This window comes from Schistocerca americana, chromosome 2 (genome assembly GCF_021461395.2).
Source record: "Schistocerca americana isolate TAMUIC-IGC-003095 chromosome 2, iqSchAmer2.1, whole genome shotgun sequence".
In the NCBI taxonomy this organism is placed as follows: Eukaryota; Metazoa; Arthropoda; class Insecta; order Orthoptera; family Acrididae; genus Schistocerca; species Schistocerca americana.
The window spans coordinates 308,652,083-308,678,731 of record NC_060120.1 but is presented as its reverse complement, the minus strand read 5'-3'; the positions used below and the strand labels follow the sequence as shown (position 1 = coordinate 308,678,731).

General features: G+C 42.3%; 2 protein-coding genes across 2 annotated transcripts in view; one reads left to right on the top strand and one right to left on the bottom strand.

The window, feature by feature from the left end:
* LOC124593980 (beta-1,4-N-acetylgalactosaminyltransferase bre-4-like) overlaps positions 1 to 17,075 on the top strand; it is a gene marked incomplete at its 5' end in the record, with an annotated part of 94,127 nt that extends 77,052 nt beyond the window's left edge. The window contains one exon of the mRNA XM_047132332.1: positions 12,606 to 17,075. Within this exon, the coding sequence (XP_046988288.1) occupies positions 12,606 to 12,966 (361 nt within the window). The remainder of the gene's footprint in view (positions 1 to 12,605) is intronic.
* A 348-nt stretch (positions 17,076 to 17,423) lies between these two features.
* LOC124593979 (golgin subfamily A member 6-like protein 1) lies at positions 17,424 to 19,615 on the bottom strand. The gene is given in 4 exon segments (XM_047132331.1): positions 17,424 to 17,522; positions 18,068 to 18,509; positions 18,557 to 19,038; positions 19,085 to 19,615. Coding segments are annotated over 4 exon segments (1,554 nt in total).
* Between the last annotated feature and the right edge of the window lie 7,034 nt (positions 19,616 to 26,649).

Below are 26,649 nucleotides of genomic sequence, written 5' to 3'. Positions count from 1 at the left end.
ATGATCACGCTTATTATTAAGATCTATTACCTGTCTTTAACATTTCCTTAGGAACATCATGCTAGGTGCATTCAATAAGTAATGCAATACATTCTTATTCTCGGCCAATTTTGGTTGGAAAAAAATGTGGAATTTGTTGTGTAACATCATGTAATATTCCCATATCAGCCTCTGTAGTTTCATGAAGTTCAATTAGGTGCTGGCACCATACATAGCCTTCAAAATGGTGTCTGTGACAGAGCTGCCATTGAGCTGCTTTTGGCAGAAAACCAAAGCATCACAGATGTTTGTAGGCACTTATAGAATGACTATGGAGACCTGACAGTGAACAATAGGATGGTGAGACAATGGACAGGGCTTGTATCATCATTGCAACAAGGTTGTGTAAACCTGTCTGATCTCCTGCATGCTGACCAGCTGCACACAGCTGTGACTTCTGCAGTGTTGGAGTGTACAGAGACACTCATTTGAGGTGATAGATGGATCACAACTAAAACATCTCACTCCACAGTGGATATCTCAGTTGGTAGTGATGATACTTGTCCACCAGTGTGAGAATTCAAAGGTGCTCGCCCACTGGGTTTCTTGCTGCCTTACAGAAGACCATAAAGAGCAACAAAAGACCATCTGTGTGGAATCAGTTGCATGTTAAGAAGCTGATCATGACAATTTTTTGTTGAACATTGTCACAGTGATGGTAAAATTGGTTCATCACTTAAAACCAGAAACAAAAGGCAATCCATAGTGTTGCACCACACCACCTCTCCTCTGAATAAAAAGTTCAAAGCTGCACACCCTCAGCTGGTAAAGTCATGGTGACTGTCTTCATGGGACACTGAAGAGGTTATTCTGTTTGATATTGTCCCTCGTGATGCATCAACTTGTAAGTGTACTGTGCTACCCCCAGGAAATTAAAGAAACGACTCATCATGTTGGTCATCACAAAAATACAAATTAACTTCTCCTTCTCCATGACAACACAGAGCTTCACCCAAGTCTGCACATGCTAGAGGAGCTCACAAAACGTCATTGGTGTGTTCTTCCTCATCCACCCTTCAGTCCAAATTTCGCACCTTGGCCCATGAAGGGAAACAGTATGTGGATGATGGGGAGGTTATTGATGCAGCAAGACATTTGCTCTTACACTGAGGGGTACCATGTTGGCATAAAGGCTCTCCCAGTATGGTGATGTGAGGCCATCACATTAAATGAAGATTACGTGGAAAAATAGGGTTTTGTAACCAACAGAGTGGGGAATAATGTGGTACATAGGAATCCTGAATGAAACCAACTTGCTTTCAGACTCATCTCTTATTGAACGCCCCTCATACTAAAAGGGGGGCAATCAAATGAAAATAACCCCCCCCCTGCGGATCCGGGGTAAGAATAGGCCCGAGGTATTCCTGCCTGTCGTAAGAGGCGACTAAAAGGAGTTTAAACCGTTTCGGCCTTCCATGTGATGGTCCCCCTTGGGGTTTGACCTCCATTTTTCAAAATTCTACAGAAGTACGAGCCTTTTGGGGAAGGACGCCTTACATGGTGTCTCACTGGTCCTCAGTGCACTAAGACCTTGGCACTCAGCATTGTAACGGCGTTGTAACCACACCCGCTGTTCCTCAAATTGGGCCTAAACGCCTGATGGGTTACACAAGTTACGCCCATAGTGTGTCCCCATCTGCACCTACGATCATGATGGTCTTTCCATGGCACCCGAAATCCAGCACGGTAGCCAGCCCGTTGTGGTGGGGTCGTCATGTAGGTTGTAGCCCCCTGACAACACAGGGATCGTACTGCCGATACCTGAGCTGCACCCTCCCCACGTCGGCCAAGGAGTAGATGCCCGTCTCCTTGGGGCATCAGGACTCCCGGCAACGGTCATCCTGCCAGGTGGCCCTTGCTGAGGCTGGGTGGCGCCCGTGGGGAGAGCCCCTGGTCGGAGTGGGTGGTATCGGGGCGGACGTTTTGCAGATGAAACGTCAACATGTATCGGGTCGCTCTGCGGCCGAGTCTTTTAAAAAGAAAGGTACTGTCTCTGGTTCTGGTTCTCCTGCCCCTTCCCCCTTGGCCACTCCCTGGGAGGAAGGACAGGCCCGCCGGCTTGGGGCGAAGTACTTCCCCCGCTATTTAGTCTGTTCTCGGACCGATGGGGGGACGTTCGCCACCTCCGAGCCCATGTTCTTCGTCCAGCACATCGAGGACATCTTTGGGGAAATCGAGGCTCTCGGCAAGATGCGTTCGGGGTCCGTTCTTATAAAGACTACCTCCGCCACTCAGTCGGCGGCGCTCCAGGCGTGCGACCGCCTAGGGGACATCCCAGTGTCCATTGTCCCGCATCTGGCACTGAATAGGACGCAGGGGGTTATTTTTCATCGGGACCTCCCGCTGCAATCTGATGAGGAGCTCAGGGCCAACCTGTAGCGCCGACGCGTGCATTTCGTCCGGCGTGTCCAGCGTGGCCCCAAAGACCGTCGCATCGACACCGGGGCCTTTATCCTCGCCTTCGAGGGGGACGTTCTCCTGGAGAAGGTAAAGGTGATGTGCTACCGGTGCAACGTGCGACCTTACGTCCCGCCTCCTATGCGCTGCTTTCGGTGTTTGCGCTTTGGGCAAGTGTCGTCACGGTGTGAGGCTGAGCCCCTTTGTGGCGATTGTGGACGTCCTCTTCGTGAGGAACATACATGCACCCCACCACCTCGGTGCGTCAATTGTCCTGGCATCCACTCGCCTAGATCTTTAGACTGCCCCGCGTATCAGATGGAGAAGAAGATCCAAGAATTAAAAACTTTGGATCGCCTCTGTTATTCTGAGGCGAGGAAAAGTATGACCGCCTCCATCCCGTGCCGTTGTCAACTTCGTTTGCCTCAGTAGTGTCCGCTCCTTCCACAGTATCCTCACTCCTATCCTGTCCCCCCTCCACCTCCTCACCCCATCCGGGGTCTATGCCTCCGCCTCCCAAATCCCTCCCTTCCAAATCCTCCTCCCTCGCAGCCCCTGCCCCCTCTGCCCCAGGGGCCACCCTTCCTCCTCCTCCCCCTCCGCCGCCTGAGAAGCGATCCTCTTCTCAGCCATCCATCGGGGAAACGTTCCGGACCCCGGCTTCCGAGGTCCGGCGTTCCAAAACGGACCCCGCACGTGAGGACCTTCTTCGGGTCCATCCCACCATCCCCGTGCCTCATCGGACTTCCCAGAAGACCTCCAAGAAGAAGTCTTTATCCCCCTCTCCACCCCAGCGCGTTTCGTCTGATGCTCCATCCGTGAGTCGCTGCTCCCGGCTGTCCTCAGTTTCGCCGGGACGCTCTGCTGCCAGGCGCTCAGCTGGCCTCTCGTCGGCGCATGATGCTGCCCCTCCTACGCAACCCGGGAAAGCGGCCGCAGCTGGCGACGACTCGATGGAACAGGATCCGCCTCCCGCCGGTTGTAGCGTTGTTCCCTTGAAACCTGGCCCTCAGCGGCCGTCGAGGTGACCAGCTCTTCACCCGTTTCGTTCCCCCTTTTTTCTGACTAGCGATGGCTTTGTTACATTGGAACGTAAGAGGTATTCGATCTAATCGGGAGGAATTACAACTGCTCCTCCTGCTCGTTTGGGACGATGTCTATTACCATCCCATCCCATTGACCACCCCACTCCAAGCAATAGCTGTCCGTATTACTCTTTCTGCTTTTACTTTTTCAGTTTGTACCATCTACACTCCACTGTCATCTGCTGTTAGTCGGGCTGACATGATGCACCTGATCGTTCAGCTTCCCCCGCCGTTCTTATTGTTTGGCGACTTCAATGCCCATCATCCCCTTTGGGGCTCTCCTGCATCCTGTCAGAGAGGCTCCCTCTTGGCGGATGTCTTCAACCATCTCAATCTTGTCTGCCTCAATACTGGCGCCCCGACTTTCCTCTCGGACTCTACTCATACCTACTCCCACTTGGACCTCTCGATCCGTTCTACCACTCTTGCCCGTCGGTTCGGGTGGTATGTCCTTTCTGACACCTATTCGAGCGACCACTTCCCCTTTGTCGTTCGTCTCCTGCACCACACCCCATCCCCATGTCCTTTGAGCTGGAACATACCGAAAGCTGACTGGAGACTTTACTCCTCCCTGGCGACCTTTCCGGACCACGATTTTCTCAGTTGTGACAGTCAGGTCGAATACCTCACGGCTGTTATCATCAATGCTGCCGAACGTTCCATTCCTCGTACTACCTCTTCTTCACGTCGCGTTTCCGTCCCCTGGTGGAATGAGTCTTGTAGAGATGCTATCCGTGCTCGACGACGTGCTTTACGCACCTTTCGCCGCCATCCTACGTTGGCGAATTGTATTGGATACAAACGACACTGAGCGCAATGCTGTAGAGTCATCAAAGACAGCAAAAAAGCTTGTTGGGCTTCTTTCACCAGCTCCTTTAACAGTTTTACTCCCTCTTCCGTCGTCTGGGGTGACCTGCGCCGGCTGTCGGGCATTAAGGCCCACTCCTCGGTACCTGGCCTGACTTCAGGTACTGAGTTCCTTGTTGATCCTGTGGATGTCTCCAACGCCTTCGGCCGCTTTTTCGCGGAGGTTTCAAGCTCCGCCCATTACCACCCTGCCTTCCTTCCCAGGAAAGAGGCAGAAGAGGCTCGGCGACCTTCCTTCCACTCACTGAATCTGGAAACTTATAATGCCCCCTTTACTATGCGGGAACTCGAATGTGCACTTGCACTGTCCCGGTCCTCTGCTCCGGGGCCAGATGTCATTCACGTTCAGATGCTGGCCCACCTTTCTCTGGCAGGCAAAAGCTTCCTTCTTCGTACCTACAATCGCGTCTGGACCGAAGGTCAAGTCCCCATGCGTTGGCGTGACGCCGTCGTTGTTCCTATACCCAAACCCGGGAAGGATAGACACCTTCCTTCTAGTTACTGCCCCATTTCTCTTACAAGCTGTGTCTGTAAGGTGATGGAGCGCATGGTTAACGCTCGGTTAGTTTGGATTCTTGAATCTCGATGGCTACTTAGCAATGTTCAATGCGGCTTTCGTCGCCGCCGCCGCTCCGCTGTTGACCACCTTGTGACCTTGTCGACATTCATCATGAACAACTTTTTGCGAAAGCGCCAAACGGTAGCAGTGTTCTTCGATTTGGAGAAGGCTTATGATACCTGTTGAAGAGGAGGTATCCTCCGCACTGTGCACAGGTGGGGTCTACGCGGTTGCCTGCCCATTTTTATCGATTCCTTTTTAACAGATCGCAAGTTTAGGGTACGTGTGGGTTCCGTATTGTCTGACGTCTTGAGCGTAGCCCTTTTTGCCATTGTGATCAATCCAATTATGGATTGCATTCCACCTAATGTCTCAGGCTCTCTTTTTGTCGATGACTTCGCGATCTACTGCAGTGCCCAAAGAACATGCCTCCTGGAGCGCTGCCTTCAGCATTGTCTAGACAGCCTATACTCATGGAGTGTGGCAAATGGCTTCCGGTTCTCTGAAGAGAAGACGGTTTGCATCAACTTTTGGCGATATAAAGCGTTCCTTCCACCATCCTTACATCTCGGTCCCATTGTTCTCCCATTCGTGGAAACAACTAAGTTTCTAGGGCTCACACTGGACAGGAAACTTTGTTGGTCTCCGCACGTCTCTTTATTTGGCTGCCCGTTGTACACGTTCCCTTAATGTCCTCAGAGTTCTTAGTGGTTCATCTTGGGGAGCGGATCGCACTGTCCTGCTTCGCTTGTATCGGTCCATAGTCCGATCAAAGCTGGATTATGGGAGCCTCATCTACTCGTCTGCTCGGCCATCCCTCTTACGCCGTCTCAACTCCATCCACCATTGGGGGTTACGTCTTGCGACCGGAGCATTCTACACTAGTCCCGTCGAGAGTCTTTATGCTGAAGCTGCCGAATTACCATTGACCTACCGGTGCGACGTACTGCTTTGTCGGTATGGCTGCCGGCTGTTGTCAATGCCCGACCACCCCTCTTATCAGTCCTTCTTCGCCGATTCTCTCGATCGTCAGTATGGGTTGTATGTGTCTGCCCTGCTGCCCCCTGGAGTCCGCTTTCGTCGCCTGCTTCGACAATTGGATTTTGCCCTCCCTACCACCTTCAGAGAGGGTGAGAGCCCGACACCACCGTGGCTCCAGGCTGCGGTTCATATTTATCTCGACCTTAGCTCGCTCCCGAAGGAGGGTACTCCGGCTGCAGTGTATTGCTCATGGTTTGTTGAACTTCGTGCGCGACTTGCCAGTCACACCTTTATTTACACTGATGGCTCCAAAACTGACGATGGTGTCGGCTGTGCCTTTGTCGTCAGGGCCGACACCTTTAAATACCAGCTCCTCGACCAGTGTTCCAGCTTTACGGCCGAGCTTTTTGCTCTCCATCAGGCCGTTCAGTATGCCCGCCGCCACCACCACTCATCGTATGTACTCTGCTCTGATTCACTCAGTGCTCTTCAGAGCCTTGGAGCTCCATATCCGGTCCATCCCTTGGTGCAACGGATCCAGCAGTCCCTCCATTCTTCTTCTTCTGCTGCTGATGGCTCTCCTGTGAGCTTTCTGTGGGCTCCCGGCCATGTAGGAGTGCCTGGGAATGAGGCTGCTGATGCTGCAGCCAAGGCTCCAGTCCTCCTGCCTCGGCCAGCCTACCATTGTGTCCCGTCATCTGACATTAGTGGGGTTGTTTGTAGGACGCTTGTGTCTTTGTGGTGGGATACTTGGTCATCACTTCAAGGAAACAAGCTCCGGGCAGTAAAACCGTTCCCAACTGCTTGGACAACCTCCTCCCGACCATCTCGGCGAGATGTGGTCCTTCTGACCAGGTTGCGGATTGGGCATTGCCGGTTTAGCCACCGCTACCTGCTCTCCGGTGACCCAGCCCCGCAGTGCCTTTGTGGTCATGCATTAACAGTGTGCCATGTTTTATTGTCGTGTCCCCATTTTAGTCAATCTCGTGTTGTCCTGTCTCTGCCATCTACTTCACAGGATATTTTAGCTGATGACGCTCGAGCAGCTGCTCGTGTTCTTCGTTTCATTACTTTGACTGGCTTGTCCAAAGACATCTAACTCCTTCACTTATTTCCTTTGCATCTTTGTAAGAACTTTTTGGTGTCCCCCCCCCCCCCCCCCCCTTGAGTTTTACTAGATTCTATGTGCTCTAACAATTGTGACTAGGCGCTAATGACGTCAGTAGTTGAGCGCCCTTAAACCCCAAACAGAAAAAGAAAATGACAGATGGAAAAAAGTAAGTAAACTGTTCATTATTTCAAAACTAATGTTCATAAGTGGTAATATATTTATTGCACTGTGGGACAAGATGATCGGTGTCTTCATTGAAAAATGTTTGTGGTTGCCTATATATCCGTGACCTTGTACCCAGGCATGCACATCTTCGCCCAAAGCAAATCAATAGCCACAAATGAGTTCTTTAGGGCTCCAAAATTATGCATGGGGGACAGTTTGGGCTTTGTTGAGGATGTGTAGAAGTTTGCTGCCCACATGTTGCCAAGGTTGTTCAAAGAACACTGCAGAAGTTTCATGGGGAAGCCATTACACATTGTTTATTTTTTTTATTTTTAGAGCTCTGAAGAAAGACTTTTGTGACCATCGATTTGCTTCAGACGAAGAGGTGCAAGTCAGGGTACCATCATAAGTCCATAGGCAACTGCAAATATTTTTCCATGAAGGCATTGACCAGCTTGTCTCACGGTGGAAAAAATGTATTAACAGTTAGGTTGATTACTTTTGAAATAATAAACAGTTTACTTACTTTTCCCATCTGTCTCGCTTTCATTTGACTGCCCGTTCTTCTACTACTACTACTACTACTACTCCTGATAAGGTACTGCTGCTGCTTTTCTTACTTCTAAATTTTCTAATAGGTGTTGTGTACTAGAAACATATCTTAACAGAATAACAATCTTCCTGCAGTTCAGGGTTGGGAGCTTTCATCCCTGTTGTCAGAAAATGGGAAACGTTAACTGAGACTTGTGCCAGTGACAAGATGCACGAGACAATACTGGTGCCTTATTTCAGTTTTCATTGTGAAACAGCTGTTCAAGGCAGAGAGAGGCTTCCTAAAAAATGCAGTGTTTTGAGTTTACATCCATTGCTTCATCTGCCTCATTCCAGTTAATATTTTGCAATTTGCTTCTAAAAGGTACAAGGAGAATTAACAGTAATATGCAGAAAGTGACCTTAGTACACGGAGAAATATATTGAGTTTATAATAATTAATGTATTTTCTCTTCTTTTACTGAGATTGCATTTGTGTGTGTGTGTGTGTGTGTGTGTGTGTGTGTGTGTGTGTGTGTGTGTGTGTGTGTCTTACTCGTGTAAAGTTTGCACTGCAAGTATTGCAGAAATGGAAAATACTACTGATGTGCAGTTTTCACAGAATGGACTGGTAGTCCAGGGCTTTTATTGCTAGCCAACAGAAATTGGTGGTGTTTGTTGCAGGACTCTAGTGTGTCGTTTGAGAGAGATCACATGTTGTGGTATTGTTCAAATTATATATATTATACCAGACACTCCAAGGATTTACACCATGTCCATGCAAAAATGCAGCTAATGTAGTTCACTTGTACACTGTAAATTCAGAACACCAAATATAGAGGGGCCCTGCAATGTAACTTGTGGTCCAACACCGCCAACTGTAGTACTATCCACATCATCAATAGTCGTGTAAATGGTCATGTGGGAAAGTCTTCTAAACCTCCTTTAACGGGGCATCTTTTGTGTGAGCGGTCCAATGCTGTTGCATGAGTGGCTGCATGAAGACTGATACCTTCTTACCAAATTCATTACTTATTATAAACAAAAATGTTGCCTCCTTGAGCTCCTGGTTCTCGATGCATGGTTGGCGGTTAGTGTATGACATCACCTCAAAGTGCAAAATTTTCTAAGTCCGGTGCACGTCAAAATCCTGTGTTTGTTTGTATAGTGGCCACTGACCAATAAGCGTACATCGAGAACTAGGGGCTCAAGGATGCAATATTTTTGCTTATATAAGTAATGAATTTGGTAAGAAGGTGTTAGTCTTCATGTAGCCGCTCATGCAACAGCAGCATTGGATCGCTCACACAAAAGATGCCCCATTACAGGAAGTTAAGAAGACGTTCCTGCATGATCGTTTACAAGGCTATCAATTATGTGGAGATTACTACAGATGATGGTGTTGGAGCCAAAGTTATATTGCAGGGCTCCTCTATATTTTGTGGGTGTGTACTGAATTTCACTGTTACCAAAGTTGGTGCTGCGCTTTGTGGTAATGGTTGGTTAACTATTGCGGCAGTGCGGTATATTGGTGATAAAGTTAAAACAGTTCCAAGACTTGAGACCTTTAATAGTAGGCATGTCATTGCCTATCGTACCTTTCAGATCAGGGAGGTATATACCAGAGATTTGGGTAAATCCTACTTTACATCTACAAAGCCATTGGTATTAAGGACCAGGAACATCATAAGATCAATGAACAAGTTGGAGCACGTGTGTGGGTCAAAGGCGGTCTTGTATGTAAGAATATTAAACTTGCTGATGATGTAACAAATTATTGTAAAGATTGTGCAGAGTTTGTGCCATTCTACATGCATAGGACTAGGTATGATGTTGTAATGTTTCCTTACAGTGTGCTTATGTGTTCCTTGAGTGCATTGCGACTTGCTAGTCAGTTAGTGCATGACTGTCCAAGCAGTAGGCTGTGAGTGGACAATGGGATTTATCAGTGCAGAAAAAGCTGACCGCTTTCTAGTAGTGCCTTGGTTCGGAAATATTGTAGATATTCTGAGCTGTAGTGGGGAGGTGAGCAGTCTTCATGTGACCTGTGTATACCTTCAGAGATTTTGCTGTTTCCTCTTCATGTAATGCTCTCCTGTCAAATGAAAACAAAACGGGTTTCTTTGAGCGGGAGCTATAAAATGAATTAAAATGCATTTGCATGATTATGGGATGCTGAAATATGTTATTAGTTTCAGATTTTATTTCCACCTTTCTGACAGTCAAGCATTAATCGCCTTACAGTACAAAGAAGTTATTTTTGTCAGTTTGCTAAATAGATTTGACTTTTATTAATCTTTTCCACTAAGGCAGTCAATTTATTTGAAACGAAGTGTTTAATTTCACACTATTGGCTAGTTTCAACTGTTTGCTGCATTTCAGGTGCACATTTTCCATCTACTAGCACGTTTGGCATTATGCCATAATAAAGAGCCAAACATGAGATAATACAGTATTGGTTCTCCAAGAAAATTTACATCTGAATCTGGACATACGGTTATGCACTTTAAGCCAAATTATGCATTGTAGTGTGGTTCGTGAAATTACAATGCTTTTGAAGTCTTGTTTCCTTTTATGACATAATGTAAGATCTTTCAATGTTTTACATGTACGAGCATCTGGGCTTCCTGCGTCATTGTAGCTGCGCAAGCGCAGTGATGCGTTATTGGTGCTCTCTGGCGACTGCTGAAACAAACCTATTTCTAACAGGTTGCAGAAAAATATTGCGAATGGTGGTTGGAAAAGTGTTACTTTCAAAGTAAATGTCCTTTTACTCAAGATGAACCATGTGCAAGTATGTATGATGAATTTCTTAAATCGCAGAGCATTTAACTCTCATTTAAAAATAAACTCTTTGAGGACGACCATTTAGAACAATTTCGAACCCAGGTCATCCCATATTTACGTCATTATTGAAAAAAATTTTGGGCACATTTGTGTAATGTATCTTAAAGTGTAACACGAGCAAAAAAAGATCAATATTATATGTGGAAGCTTAGTTCCTCTTGCAGCTTTTTAATCTTAGAGACACAATATTTTATGTGAAAGCTTTGCTTTTCTTGTATCTACACTGTGTATGTTAATTTAAACCATTGACATTTATTGGTGTGTTCGTGCCCCTTGTCAGTGATCTTGCTATTGGCTAACTACCTCACGTGTCCATGCTTTCATTGGCTGGCGAGATCACGTGACATGAGCTATGACTAGCTTACAAAAGTGCATCGCAATCTTGATTTCAATGCTTCAGAAAGTAACATGCGGTGTTTGGTGGAATTCGAATTTATACCTTCGTAATGCGAAAATATGCAGCATACGTGTTGCTGCATGTCGAAGATCTTTCCAAAATGTGGTCTTTTCCCCCTGAGTTTCACGTTCTAAAATGGCAGGAAATTCTACACTGGTGTATAAAACCATAACCATTCAAAGGATTGATAAGTTTTACAATGTTGAGGAAAAGTATACTGTCGCTTAACACAGAAAAAGTGTATTTTTAACTGGGAAATCTGGGGAAAAATATGGCAATTTTTTTTCCTTGCCCATGTATACACCCTGAATGCTGTTCTTTCTTGTACAGTGCATGTGGCAAGAAATCCCAGTAAACATCAACAGTCTTGTCAATTATTTCTCAATCTTTTTAACCAGTTATGTGAAAGTGATAGTGGAACACACAGACAACACAATAGAAGAAACAAATGATGACTGAAGAGGGGCAAATTAATGTTCTTGCTGCTGTTGCAGTTGATTCACATGTTAGATCCTGTACAGTCACACGACAAAGTGGCAGTAGTCGGACAAATAGTTTACATATTCTCCAGTGACGTAGGTTCCATCCTTATCACATCTCTCTCCATCAAGAGCTGCATGGAAATAATTATGAGAATCGTATTAACTTCTGTACTTGGACATTAACACATGATACTCCAGGTGTGTCATGTATCTTGTTCAGTGATGAAGCTGCATTTATCAATCATGGCCAAGTAAACCTCTGAAACATCGACTGTGTACAACCCCACTTGGCGCCGTCAAGTGGAATGTCAGTGTACATGGAATGTAAAGGTGTGGTGTGTGTTAGCGAACCATCAGCTCATGGGCTGTTTTTCATATGTGGAACACTGAATGTGCCCAAGTATCACTGTCTCCTAACAGATCATCTTCTACAGATGCTAGAAGAGGTTCGCCTTCAGACTGGCTGGCCCTTTCTTCAGATTTGATGCCTGTAGACATTTTTTCTGTGGGGAAAGCTGAAAGAATTTGTTCACAAATACATACCAACTACATCCAATGATAAGCATTGTAACATATTACTGCAGCCTGCTCGGACATCTCCACTGAAATGCTAGTACGTGTGCAGCAGTCATTCCATACCTGACTGTACTGCTGCTGCCGGTGGTCATTTTGAACAGAATCAGTGATGGTCGATTGTCTCATTACTGGTCAGAATCCACATAGCTAGTGTATGCTCTTGTGTTGTTTTTTAGTGTGTGCTACCACAGGTGTTGTACAAGTGTTAGTGTGTGAATTTTTCGAGATATGATATCTCATAAATGACTCTCACTGGAATCCTGCAACAAATACCACTGACATTCTAATTTATCCTACTTTTAGTGTAATAATGTTGATAGGCATTATTCCATTAAAAACATGTATGTTTGTACAAATACTTAGAAAATGTATTTTTTTATGCAGTCTGTTGACTGGCTAACAATACAAGCCCCTGACCACGAATTCGTTCTGTGAAAACTGCACACCAATAGCGCTTCCCTTTATTTTGACCTTCAGAGCCATTCTCAGGGGCTCGCTTTTCCTTTATACTTTGCTACAGTTTACATGCTAATGAGACTGTGATCTTGAGACAGTTACTATTTTGCAGACTGCCATATGCTGACATTTTTGGAGGAGTAAGTGCCATGACACGGGAGCAGTTCCAGAAAGTGAATGGCTTCAGCAACATGTTCTGGGGCTGGGGTGGTGAAGATGACGATATGTCAAATCGCATTCGTTTCCATGGGTACCACATCTCACGGTACCCAGCCAACATAGCACGCTACAAGATGCTCACACATCGAAAACAGCGTGCTAATCCTAAGCGCTACGAGTTCCTCAACACGGGTCGCCGTCGTTTTCGCACTGATGGGCTCAACAGCCTGCACTATGAATGTGAGCGGACACTATTGTATCGCTCACACACACAGCTGCTTGTCCGCCTGCCATCGCCTACTGCACCCAGCTGATGGGCCGCCAACTTTGTGGGGCTTTGGCATGGCTGAAACTGGATACTTGGCTGTATGCCCATCAGTCATCACGTGAATGAGTCAGCACTTTTCTGATACCTGCACAACTGACTGGAAGTATTCTTGTGTAATCTCATCACATTATAAAACATCACATAATATTTCATGGTACAGTCAACATGTGTATCACTGAATCTAATGGGTGCTTCTTTCATTGAGTGGATTTGATGGAAAACTACTGGTTTTATGGGAAGGTTTGTCCCCTTCCCTTGAATAATTTCCATCTATAAAGTTAGTTCATGTACTCGCCTGAAACTTTTGAAAAATATAATGCTACTATGTGTAATCACAATCTTTATCCCTTCATGTCTTGTTCATGTTTGTTTGAATTTGTAAGCTTGTACAACATTCTGAAATTTCATATAGTCTATGGGGAATGTTATTAATGAACAATATTGCCCCAAATTTGACTTTTACGGTGGATTTAAAATATCCAGCTTTTTAAATCAAACTAAGAAGAAGTCATCAGGTTATTTATGTTACAGTAATAGAATCTGTTAAGCTATTGGGTTGTGCGGATTTTGAGTTTAAATGAAATAACTCTATAGCTTTCTACTTTGTGTCTATTGCAGTGCAATAGTGTGCCGAGGATGTTCACCACAAAAAATAGTGCTTCATATTCTGTCAGATGAATGTTTAATGGATAAGCTATTGAATTCATGAGACTGCCATACCTCGCAGTTGTTAGTAAAACATTAATTATTAACTGCCACATTTATACTGCATGGTGCTATAGTCTCATCAGTGATAAACCTCTGGACTGGTGTTGTTGAGACAGGTTGTGGTCAGTTGTAATGTGTCGCATAGTGGTGCTGAATTTGTCGCCAAATTTTCTGTGTACCAAAAAAACTGTTATAGTTTTTCAATTGATTATGTGTAGTAATATTAGCATCTACCAGTGAGTAGCACAGATACAGAAACAGGAAGTAATATTATTGCTTTTGTGTATGTAACTCCTACATGAAGGATTGCTCTTTTGCAGCTGGCCTGTAAGAGCAAGTTTGAAGACATTAGAGTTTAGTCAAAGTTCTTGAGAACTGTTCAGGAACTGAGATGAGAATCTCCACTGTGTCAGCTTAAGAGTATGATTGTGTAGTATAGAGGTTTTGCTAATATTTTCAGTTAGTGTACTGTGGAAGTGCTGTTTAATCTGCAACTGTTTATTGTCAGTGTGAATATATGTGCCTTACAATTGTATGTTGGTTCTGGCAGTTTACACATTCCAAATCAGTTCTGCACAAAATATGAAAAACTATTGATATTAATATGATTTTCTTGTTAGAGCGTAATTGCTACCTTCCATAACCTAAAGAAGATTGGTCTGTGAAACTGCTGAGAATATAATTGTTAGGTAATGTTGATGTAATTGCAATGCAGGCAGTATGTAACAAAGCATGTGCAAATATTTGTGGTAGAATGTATGTAGTTGAATTTCAAAAACTAGTCGGAGTGATTGAATGGTACATATCATTTCTGTTGCTTGTTCTACAGATTTTCTTTCTTGTGTGTGTTGTCCATCTATATTCCTATTCAATTGAGTATCCCATTGGGACCAGTTCATTGTTTTTGTTGTTAAAATGTTCAAAATTTGTCATCTAATAATTATAAAAAAAATTAGAGGCCTGCATATTCTTGTGATTTTTGTGATATTTTATTTTTATGTGATGGTAAATATCTGTGATTAATAGTGGTTAGGGAGATAGAACAGTTAGAAATTTTTTCTAAGAATTTTATGTGTGAAACTCTATTGTTAATCAGATGAAAAGCGTGTGGTATCAAAATTATGAAGTTTACTTACAATAAACAATTAAGAAACAGGAAAGGTTTTCTTCTGAAAATGAGGAGCTTACATATTTACACGTGTTCCAGATAAAATAATTGTTTCATAAGTAACAGGGATATTTTGTCAATAAATTTTAATTTTAATTGGAATAATATCAGAACTATTTTTTTAAAGGTGTTGATAGTAAGCATTTGACATCTGTAAAAAGTTGATACTGAAGTTGTATGACATGTTTGAGAATTCGTCAAGAGGTTAAGTGCAGGAGGCTGGAAGAGTGAGAAATCCAGCTTCTGTGTGAATGAGTTGTAGAAAGCTAAACATTCTCATATAACTTTCCTCACTACTCATTCGGTACACAGGATGATGTGCTGAACTTCCCTTGTAGTCAGAGCAGAAAAGTAAACACAAAATTATTGGCCCAAAAATATTTATATCTTGTAAATTGGTCTTCTGATTTGTGGCAAATTATTTCTTAGAGGAAATAAAATAGAAACATACTACAATATTATGTAAGAAAAACAATTCTTCTCATGTCATTGAAATAAATTCATATTTATGAGCCTTAAAAGTAAAATTGTTAACATGACCCTATGCTATTGTAGATTCCAGCTCTCCTCTCTCTCTCTCTCTCTCTCTCTCTCTCTCTCTCTCTCTCTCTCTGCAGGCAGGGATCACATGAATGGTGAATGATTTGAAACAGTCAACAATCAATGAACTATTAATAAAAGGAGGCAATTGCTATAAATGTGAAACTGCTCTTCTCCCAGTTGTGCATTATTCAGTTAATGTTTACACACGATATACATACCACTTACCAGGCTCCCTTTTTTAGCAAATAGAGAACTATAAAAATTGCAGCAGACAGCAGTAGAGGGGGGAAAAACTTTGAACATGCCCAGTGGAAATTCTTAACAAAGTGTAACATCACAGTGAAATCAAAGCAGTCTTCCAGTTTTAAACAGAGTGAACAGGTATTACAGATCCCTTAAAAAGTAACAGGTGGTATGCAGTAATAATTTTTGTTTTGAATTAGTCTGTTTTATGACCATACTTTCTCATTAGATTCCAATGAGAAGCATAATATAAACTGTCACATGTTATAATAATAATTTCCATTACTGTTTGTTGTGAACATTCATTTCAGTATATTTGATTTAGCTAGGTTTCCTGCTGAAATTTACACTTCATAAATTTGTAAGGAGATGCTAAATGTATTATAGGACATTGTCTTCTGGATAAGTGCAGGGATATAATACATTTTTACAAGAGTTGTTTTGTAGGCTATATTTTAATATTAATTTTATTTCCTTTTAGTGTAACTGGAACAGTATATTTTTCAGGAATTGCCCATGTTGTCTTGCTTTATCTGAATGAATTTAACATTTTCTTCCAAACTGAAATCTGAATACAAAAAAGTTTCTAGGTATTGAAAAAAGTGAAAGTGCATTGTCGTATCACTGCATCATACTAAAATGCAAATGAGATGTCGGGGGGAAGGACGACGACAGAAGTGATGCAAATGTATTTCTCTCAATGCTCCTCCTTCCCCCTCCCCCACCCCCACTCCCCTCCCCCCACATCTGGCCACTTCTCTGAAAAAAAGAAAGACAGATGGACAGACATAACAAATTTCTGTGGACTTTGAATTTTGAAGGAGTAACAGACACTTCACTTCTTTGACACACTTAATTTATCAAACTAATTTATGATGCAGTATAAGTTCTTACGATAAATTAAAATGTCAGTTACGTTCACAATAATAAGTTACTGTCACACAGATTCTAGCTACCAGTTTGTAATCAGATTTGTTTAAATCTAAAAACCAGTTAAAAATTCAGTTATGGTTGTTGGTTAACGATAATAAAATTTTACATACCTGCATCATATTCACTTTGCTGTAGCATACTGCTAAGTAAAATATCATTTCATTAACATTGTAATTACCTGGAAGTTAGTCCATGTGCAATTTCAGGCATTAACAAAACATTTTTTTAATAATTATAAGGCTGCTTCATAAGTCAGAAAAAAGTTCCAGGTCAGTGAATGAAATTTCATCTATACATATTCAAAATGTAAATTATTATAAATACAAAATGAAGCTGGAGCATATGTAGCACCATTGCAACTCAAACTTTGTAAATAAATGAGCTGGAATGCTGTCAGATATATGCTGTTTAATTGCATATCATTCTAATTATATGAACAAACTGTTTTCTGTAAAATGTATGGCTTAGAAATATATATGAGGAGGGACTACTCTCCAACATTTCAAGAGTTTCCTTTTCCCTTTCACTTACTTCTGAAGACTTCTTCTTAAAAACATTGTGTTATTATGTACAAAAGTCTTTGTTAGTGTTAGGAGGCAGAATATTTGTTACTTTCATATCTATAGAATAATTTAATGGAATAAAACAGCCATTGAAATCGAACTTTTAAATCTACAAAAGCAGGCCGTATGTTAGAAAGGAAAAGTAGATTAGAAATACTGTGATTCATAGAGAGACAAGATGTTGGAGAGTAATAAGTAAAACAAGAAATTAGAGTATTTGATGCATTCTCTTTTATGTCTGGTTATCTTTTCAACTAACTGTTTCTTTTGCAGATGTTGCTACTGTCACATTCTGTTAGTGAAAGTATTAGATTTGAAAAGTCTCCCTTTTTTTTACTGCTTCATCAAATAAGACAAAAATACAGACTTCATACAAGTCTCTAATATTAGTTACTTTGTGGGGCCACTGAGTGTCATTTGGCATATGGCTCATTCAAAAACTATATCGAACCTTGTACTTTGTACCATCTTTCTTTTTGAATGTAAGCAAATTTTATTAACGTTATTTACTATATTATCACTTCTCAAATGCCATACATAATTTTTGAGGTTAAAACTGCTTCTGATATTTACCTGTCAGTGACACAAACCATTGTGTGCGAACTAGGAATAGAGCTTCAGGACTCCGAAACTAGTCGTGCAATGAAAGGGAAAACATTCAAACCTCAAGTGAATTTTCAGTCTAATCAGCTGAATCGTTAGTTTCTTACCAGTATGTCATCAGTTTATCATTTTGCTTTACTTGTTGTTTCTTGCTAAAAGGAAATGGCATGAAAGGTCAATGTAACAGAAAAGGAAACACCTTCTTCTATTTCTTCTTCTACATTTGCTTCTGCTTCGTCTTCTTTTACTTCTGCTTCTGCTACTTCTGCTTCTGCTTATTTTAATTCTGCTTCTGCTTATTTTAATTCTGCTTCTGCTTCTTTTACTTCTGCTTCTGCTTCTTCTGCTTCTGCTTCTTTTACTTCTGCTTCTGCTTCTTTTACTTCTGCTTCTGCTTCTTTTACTTCTGCTTCTGCTTCTTTTACTTCTGCTTCTGCTTCTTTTACTTCTGCTTCTGCTTCTTTTACTTCTGCTTCTGCTTCTTTTACTTCTGCTTCTGCTTCTGCTTCTTTTACTTCTGCTTCTGCTTCTCTTACTTCTGCTTCTGCTTCTGCTTCTCTTACTTCTGCTTCTGCTTCTCTTACTTCTGCTTCTGCTTCTCTTACTTCTGCTTCTGCTTCTCTTACTTCTCCTTCTGCTTCTCTTACTTCTCCTTCTGCTTCTCTTACTTCTCCTTCTGCTTCTCTTACTTCTCCTTCTGCTTCTCTTACTTCTCCTTCTGCTTCTCTTACTTCTCCTTCTGCTTCTCTTACTTCTCCTTCTGCTTCTCTTACTTCTCCTTCTGCTTCTCTTACTTCTCCTTCTGCTTCTCTTACTTCTCCTTCTGCTTCTCTTGCTTCTCCTTCTGCTTCTCTTGCTTCTCCTTCTGCTTCTCTTGCTTCTCCTTCTGCTTCTCTTGCTTCTCCTTCTGCTTCTCTTGCTTCTCCTTCTGCTTCTCTTGCTTCTCCTTCTGCTTCTCTTGCTTCTCCTTCTGCTTCTCTTGCTTCTCCTTCTGCTTCTCTTGCTTCTCCTTCTGCTTCTCTTGCTTCTCCTTCTGCTTCTCTTGCTTCTCCTTCTGCTTCTCTTGCTTCTCCTTCTGCTTCTCTTGCTTCTGCTTCTGCTTCTCTTGCTTCTGCTTCTGCTTCTCTTGCTTCTGCTTCTGCTTCTCTTGCTTCTGCTTCTGCTTCTCTTGCTTCTGCTTCTGCTTCTCTTGCTTCTGCTTCTGCTTCTCTTGCTTCTGCTTCTGCTTCTCTTGCTTCTGCTTCTGCTTCTCTTGCTTCTGCTTCTGCTTCTCTTGCTTCTGCTTCTGCTTCTCTTGCTTCTGCTTCCGCTTCTCTTACTTCTGCTTTTACTTTTGCTTTTACTTTTGCTTTTACTTTTGCTTCTGCTTCTACTTTCTCTTCTACTTCTACTTTCGCTTCTGCTTTTACTTTTACATTTGCTTTTGCTTTTGCTTTTGCTTTTGCTTCTGCTTTTACTTTTACTTTTGCTTTTGCTTCTGCTGCTGCTGCTGCTGCTGCTGCTACTTTTGCTTCTGCTGCTGCTGCTACTTTTGCTTCTGCTGCTGCTGCTGCTGCTGCTACTTTTGCTTCTGCTGCTGCTGCTACTTTTGCTTCTGCTGCTGCTGCTGCTGCTACTTTTGCTTCTGCTGCTGCTGCTACTTTTGCTTCTGCTGCTGCTGCTACTTTTGCTTCTGCTGCTGCTGCTACTTTTGCTTCTGCTGCTGCTGCTACTTTTGCTTCTGCTGCTGCTGCTGCTTTTGCTTCTTCTGCTGCTGCTGCTGCTACTTTTGCTTCTGCTGCTACTTCTACTTTTGCTTCTGCTGCTGCTTCTACTTTTGCTTCTGCTGCTACTTCTACTTTTACTTGTACTTGTCCTCTTTCTTGTGCTGTCATCCCATAGCTATTAGGAGTTGGCACGGTTTTAAGAGGTGGCTGGATGCTCTTCCTGTTGCAACACTGTTCTCTCCTGTGGCACCCCCCCACCCCACACCCCCACCCCTACTGCAAGTCTTGTGTCCAAACTTGTAGCTTCATTCTGCCTGTGCTTCTCTGCTTATCTTCAAAACTCCAAATAAGCTCTCCTGCACACCTTACTGCTCACCTGGCATCGATGGATACCCGCCAACACAGAGTGAGCAACTTTCAAGTAAAATTTCTCCCTGTACAGGACTATACATAATGGATGTAAGAGTATAGATCGTATACACGTAGTTGATGACATTTGGAAGTTTGGGTGTAGCTGCGAGTTGTGCTCAAATAGCCAAATGGTAAGGGGATTGCTTGTTATAAAAGAGGGAAATTAAAGTTTGAGTCCCAGTCTGGCACAAATTTTCATTGTTGTTATTCTGTTGTACAGCTGATGGTTGTCCATATTCACAACTGTGAATGCATTTCGTGTATTTGGTGTAAAAATGGCCTAGTTTTGTTATAGATTTTTCGAAACCTCTGCTATACAGTGAAAGGTCCCTTCAAATGACTAGTATAAAATATCACCACTTTTCATGGGGGTCTACATAAAACATCTGAAATTCTATGTTCTGCATTCCTTTTAAAAATTCTCTCTCTTTATATTTCTTATTGATTCGGGTTTTTCCCATCTATTCCCTGTGTATTGCATGTGAGGTGGGGTTCCATGAATAATTTATGCTTTTCTAAAATTTGAGATTTATTTTTATCATCTTTGATTGATCTCTACTAATATGTGGTTTCTTGCTAACTTTGTCTTCCTTAAGTATCAGTTACAATACCTTTTCTCATTAATCACACTTTTATGACTTAAATCTTTTTGTTTATCTTAACTTGCATGGTACAGCTGTTTCATATTTACATCAAATGGCTTCTTCAAAGCTTTGTTTTCCAGGTATGACACCTAATTAAAAGAAATGGCAAGACATTTTAACTGCATTGAGATCTTACCTGTTTTCCTGTGAACCTGTAACCTAAGATCACTACCAGTTTACAGCCACATCGTATATCCAATGTTGTTATGTTATACACTGTTCCATTGTCCAGTAAACTCATTGATTTGTAACTTTGAAGTTACAAAGGATGTGGATTTATATTTATGGACCTCCAACATGCTGAAGCTGAAATAGGACCACAACTTTTTCTTTATTGATAAAAATGGTTGGAATTTCATCATAAGTTGTATTGAGAAGTGTCCTTCATTTACTGGTGGTGACTCGTTTGATGTCATGTCCATTCTCAAACCATCTGTCTTTGTAAGAAATTAAGTACAGTCAAGTATGGAATAGTCACAGCAGACAACCCAAATGGCAACACAAATAGTTTAACATACAGTAGGCAAGTTACAGTGTCTGTCACAGCAGATTGTCTGCAGTTGCTGTTCCAAATATGCTTACTGGTCTGTATTTCAATTACTTACGAAGCTGGATGGTTTGAGAACAGACACTAAGTCCAAAACTAGTCACCACCCAGTAATAAAAGGTCCTTGTTAAAGTGTCGTTTGACAGCATTGGAGCCATTTATTTCAGTGTGAATTTAGTTTCTTGCTGAAAATCAAATAAAGTGTGTGGCCCAGGAAACACTGGGAATGACTAATAGCTGGGTGTTGTAGTGGTGTAAATACTTACCAAGTTAAAAACAGTTATTAATAATGGAATCCTGCAAACTGTAGAGCATAAGCATAATAAAAAAGAAGGAAATATTATTTGTGCTAGAATCCAACAAATGCATGCAGTCCACTGCAGTGCGCATTCCCTACTAGTGCTGTGCCTTGCATGCATTTACAGGCTTGGGATTTATTAAAAAATGACAAAGAAGTGACCATTAACAGCTGTCCACTGTGATGGAAATTACACACTGCAGGGTTAATCTCTTACAGAAAATCCCTGGTCCTCAAAATAAACTTAATGTGATGAGGACACAGGAGCACAAAGTATAACAGCAGGGCTATGTCTAATTAACTAAATAAGCTAGAAGGGACAATAATGGAATAGGATAGCTGGGCACAAGTTCAGGATAATATTCATAAGTAAAATATGATAAGGACCGACACAAAAAACACCTGAAGCTAATATTAATTGTGCCAATTGACAAAAGGCAATACAAAACAGACAATTTAAAAAACACACAAACGGGTCTAAACAATTATGGAATATAGATGAGATACAGATGTCCAGCAAAATTAAATGCTAGTGCAACCAGATAAAAAATGATCACCCATTTAAACACAGCTTAACAATAATATAAGAGCACACCCTTCCAAACACACAAATCCTCGACAAGTGAATGTATTACAACCAGACACACTTAGGCCTTCCAAAAAATTGGAAAATTCTGGACCCTCAAAACTGCCAGCACAGCTTGAAAGTGAGTCACAATCAGAATGCAAGCAACCACACATCTGATGTTTTCATAAACCACCACTGGCACAACACACTTCTTGAGCCCCACTGCTCAGGAGCACATGCCACTGGTCATTAGCCACTTGGGTATTGTCAGCATGGCCTCCCCTAGAGCCAAGATGGTAATCACCATCCGCCCATCGTGAATTGGAACTGATATCAATGCTTTGATAAAATTTCCATGAGGTGCACCAGGCTGACCCATAGCTGGCCACTTGAATTTGTATCATTGCACGTACTGCTCACACCCATCCCTGCTCTTCCCACATTGTCCTTCCCCAATAGCTTTCCACAGACTGATTCGCATTTCTGGCCGAGGTTCCTTGCAGCTCAAATGTGGTGCCGCTTCGGGCAGCTCCCATGTGACCACAAGGCACAACTACAGGACATACACATCACAAGTGAAGCCTGAAAACATGGGGAATGGTTATTCATGAGGATGTAGTGTTACAACATTGAGTGGTATCAGCAAGGAAATTGGACCATGAACTGGTTAAGACAGAATGCATGCAATAACCTACAATCACTGATGATGATTTGCAGAAAGTTAATTATGCTTCTATTAGTGTAAAAGTCGATCAAAAAGTGACAGGACTTTTTTTTTTTTTAATTTTGCAGGCTTTAGGTATCCAATTTACAAATTTGTTCTTTATCTTGTTGACACACACATTCCTAATGTGTGTTTGCATTTTTGGCTATTTTGAATATTTAGTTTATTGTTGACAGTCAAAAAGGTTGTGTGTTTTCAAGTGCTCAGTGAATTTTTACTTTCGTGAAACGTGTATCAAAGAATTTGCATTAAATTTTGCTTGAAAGGTGGAATTAAATGTAGCACCACATTTGAAATGGTGACTGTGTCTTTTGTCAAATCTACTATGAGCAAGTCAAGAGTTTGAGTGGTATGACAATGATCCAAATATTCAAAAGAAGGTTGTAACAAGTGATGAAATGTGGGAATATGGGTATGACATTGAAACAAAGGCCTAGTTGCCCAGTAGAAATGCCCGAAGAGACGAGGAGAAAGAAAAAAAAATTGACAAATTCAATCACAAGTGAAGGTTCTTCTCAGTGTTTGCTCCAATTACAGAGTTCCTGCATTATGGTCATACAGTCAATGAGGAATACTACCTGGAAGTTATACGCTGTTTGTGTGAAGCAGTCCAAAGAAAACTACAAAAATCGTGGCCCAACCACTCATAGAAACTGGATCATGACGTTTCCACTTGCACCTCAATGCTTGTTTGTGATTTTTTCGCAAAAGCACAACTGTGTTATTGCCTCAGCTGCTGTATTTGCTGGATGTGGCCCCGTGCAAATTCTTTCTATTCTAAAAGCTGAAGAGAACTATGAATGTCATTTTACCTCCATTGATGATGTAAATACAGAATTGCTGGAGGAGCCAAACACCAATATGTAAAGTGTTCAAGAACTGCTTCCAAGATTGGAAAAAGCACTTGTATAAGTGTAGTATATCTGAGGAGTGATTACTTTTAAAGGGACAAAGATGAATTTGATGACTAGATAGAGATTATTTAATAAAAACAAAAATTTGTTACTTTTTGATCACACCTTGTATGTATTACAGAGCTCAAATCTCTCAAAAAAGTTAATTTAATGTACAAATGGACATGAACTGAGCAGAAGCACAATTTTTTAAAAAAATTGGTAAGTATCCAACAATATAAAACATTACTTTTCACAGAATGGTATTAATAAACTGTCATTACAGTTGTAGATATTGTAAGACATTCAAATTACCGTCCCTGTCTCGCTGCAGAAATTTCTGGAGGAAATATAGTATTCCATTTTGATAATCTTGCTATGAATTGAAATCCTTACTAATGTACCATTCAGTTAATAAACAATATTACACTGCAAATTTTATTTTGTCGAAAATACCTGTATGGGGAAAAATATTGTAAACATTTGAAAAGAAACAATTGTGTTGTCTATGTATCTGTCAAGACTCCACTATTGATCTAAATTTTTACATGAAAATTCCCCCCTTTTCTTATTATTAAAGGTGAAGATTAAAATTCCACATTTTATAGTGGCAGATGAAATTAAAGAAATTCAAAGCACCTAGCAAGTACTACACACGAGGCATACTGAATAGTCAATATACATGCAGTTCATCTGATAGAGGTTGCTTTGACAATATGAGGAAAAGACAGGTTGCTGATCAGCACAAAGACGACACATTGAGTTGCATACACAAGCAAGCACACCTTGTGAATGCATGACCACCATCTCCAGCAGTATGGGCTGGAATGCAGCTGCAAGCGGAACAGAACAGTGATCTGGAGGTGGCAGGGAAGGGAAGGGATAGCAGGGTGCAGGTGGAGGAAGAAAAGAGTATTGTCTGCGAACATGCAGGGCATATACTGTCTACAGGTGCAGTGTCGGGAGGCTGTGGAGCAGGGAGGGGGGAGGTGGAATGAGGAGCAAAAACAGAGAAGAGTGGGGAAGGGAAAAGATGGGCAGGTGTGTTGGCAGCATGTGGCACACAAAGAGGGTGATGGGATGAAATAGGGAGGAGGTGAAAGGTCAGAGGATGTGGAAACTGTTGGATGGAGGGTATGGGGATAGTAGGTTACTGTAGGTTATGGCTGGAATAATTTTGGGGGGACTGGAGAATTTGTTGTAAGGATAACTCCCATCTGCTCAGTTTGGAAAAGCTGGTGGTGGAGAAGAGGATCCAGATGGCTCATGTAGTGAAGCTGTCACAAAAATCAAGCATTTTATGTTCAGCTGCAGGGAGTCTACTTTGCTCTTGGCTCTTCATCCTGGTGTACACCTGTATGGTACTCATACCGATATAAAAAGCCATGCACTGATTGCTGCAGAGGTGGTATATGACACTGCTGCTTCCACAGGTAGCCCAGCTTCTGATGGGATAGGATAAGCCAGTGACAAGACTGTTATAGGAAGTTCTGGATGGTTGGGGGGGGGGGGGGGATGATTAGGCAGGTCTTGTACCATGGTGTTTCAGAAGAATAAGATACCCATGGCAGTGAGTTGGGATCAGGAGTGGCATTAGGATGGGATGGACTAGGACACTATGAAGGTTGAGTGTGTGATGGAACACCACTTTAGCAGAGGTGGGGAGGATCTTGGGTAGGATGTCCCTCATTTCAGGGCAGAATGATAGTTAATCAAAGCTCTGATGAAGGATGTGCTTTTGTTGTTCCAGTGTGGGGCAATATTGGGTGACAAAGGGGGCACTACTTTGTAGCTGGTTCTTGAAGGTGGTGGCAGGATTGAGGGTGTGTGGGGGGGGGGGGGGGGGGGGGGGGGGGAAATGACACTGGATCTGTTTGCAGACTAGGTCTTGGGGATGCCCCATCTGTGGAGGCCTTGGTGAGACTCTCAGCATACAGGGCAAGGGAGTTCTTATCACTGCAGATATGCTGTCCCTGGTTAGCAAGGCTGTATAGGAGGGATTATTTGGTGTGAAAGGGATGACAGTTGCCAAACTGTTGGTGGTTGGTGGGTTTAATGTTGATGGGGATGTGGATGAAACCATCAGAGGGGAGGAGGTCAATGACTAGGAAGGTGGGACTCTGGGTTCAGGAACCAGGTGAAGTGGGTTGGAGAGAACATATTGAGATTGTGAAGAAATGAGAGGATTGGGTGTCTTGGCCCTGAGCCCAGATCATGAGACATCAATGAGCCTGAACCAGGTAAGTGGTTTGTTGGTTTGGGAAGCTATGAAAGTCTCCTATAGGTGGTCCATGGGAGGATGCCATGAAGGCACCAATGGCTGTGCCACTGATTTGTCTTTTCCTTATACTGTTAATATTCAAACCTGGTGTTTCCATTGTTAGAGATTAGTTTAAAGATGATGATATCATCTATGAATTGAGCAAAAATAGTTCACTTCGATAAGAAAATCTCCCTTGCCTCCCTTTCTCCCTCCCTTCAGTCTGCAAACATATTTATAATGAAGGCAAATGTAGCAGTCCTCCTACCTTGCAGCATATCAGTATTTGTGACTCATAAGTTTACATGTCTTCAAACATTCCACATGCATACACAGATCTTCCAGTTCTTAAAATGATGATAGCCACAAATTTGTAATACAGTTCAAATCTTAATTTATTTGCTTATTTCTCCTATAGGAAGTCTAACCAAAACAGCTAGGACATAAGTTGAAATGTACAGATAGCTCTTGGGAACAGTGTTGTGCTTGCAATATTTTGAAGTTGAAAGGATTGACTATTACTATACAGAAAGAGAGAAAATGCCATTTCACTTGGGTAGAGAGGTGAAAGTGATGTGACATGAACTGGAGTACAAGGAGTCATTATCATGTAATACAATAAGCATACAGTTGCTGCAGAATATCAGCAACATTATTTTCCTGATTTGATGGTGTGTGACACACTGGTTAAGGAATGGTGACACACAGCAGGAATGGTGTGAGGTAGCAATTGCCACTGGAGTGCATCAGTGTTATTTGAAGGCTGGAAGTACTTTCAAGTATTGAGAGGCTTTCACTATAAACTACAGCCAGGAATGGTTATTTCTTGATTATGGACTATCGCAAAGTAACTTGAC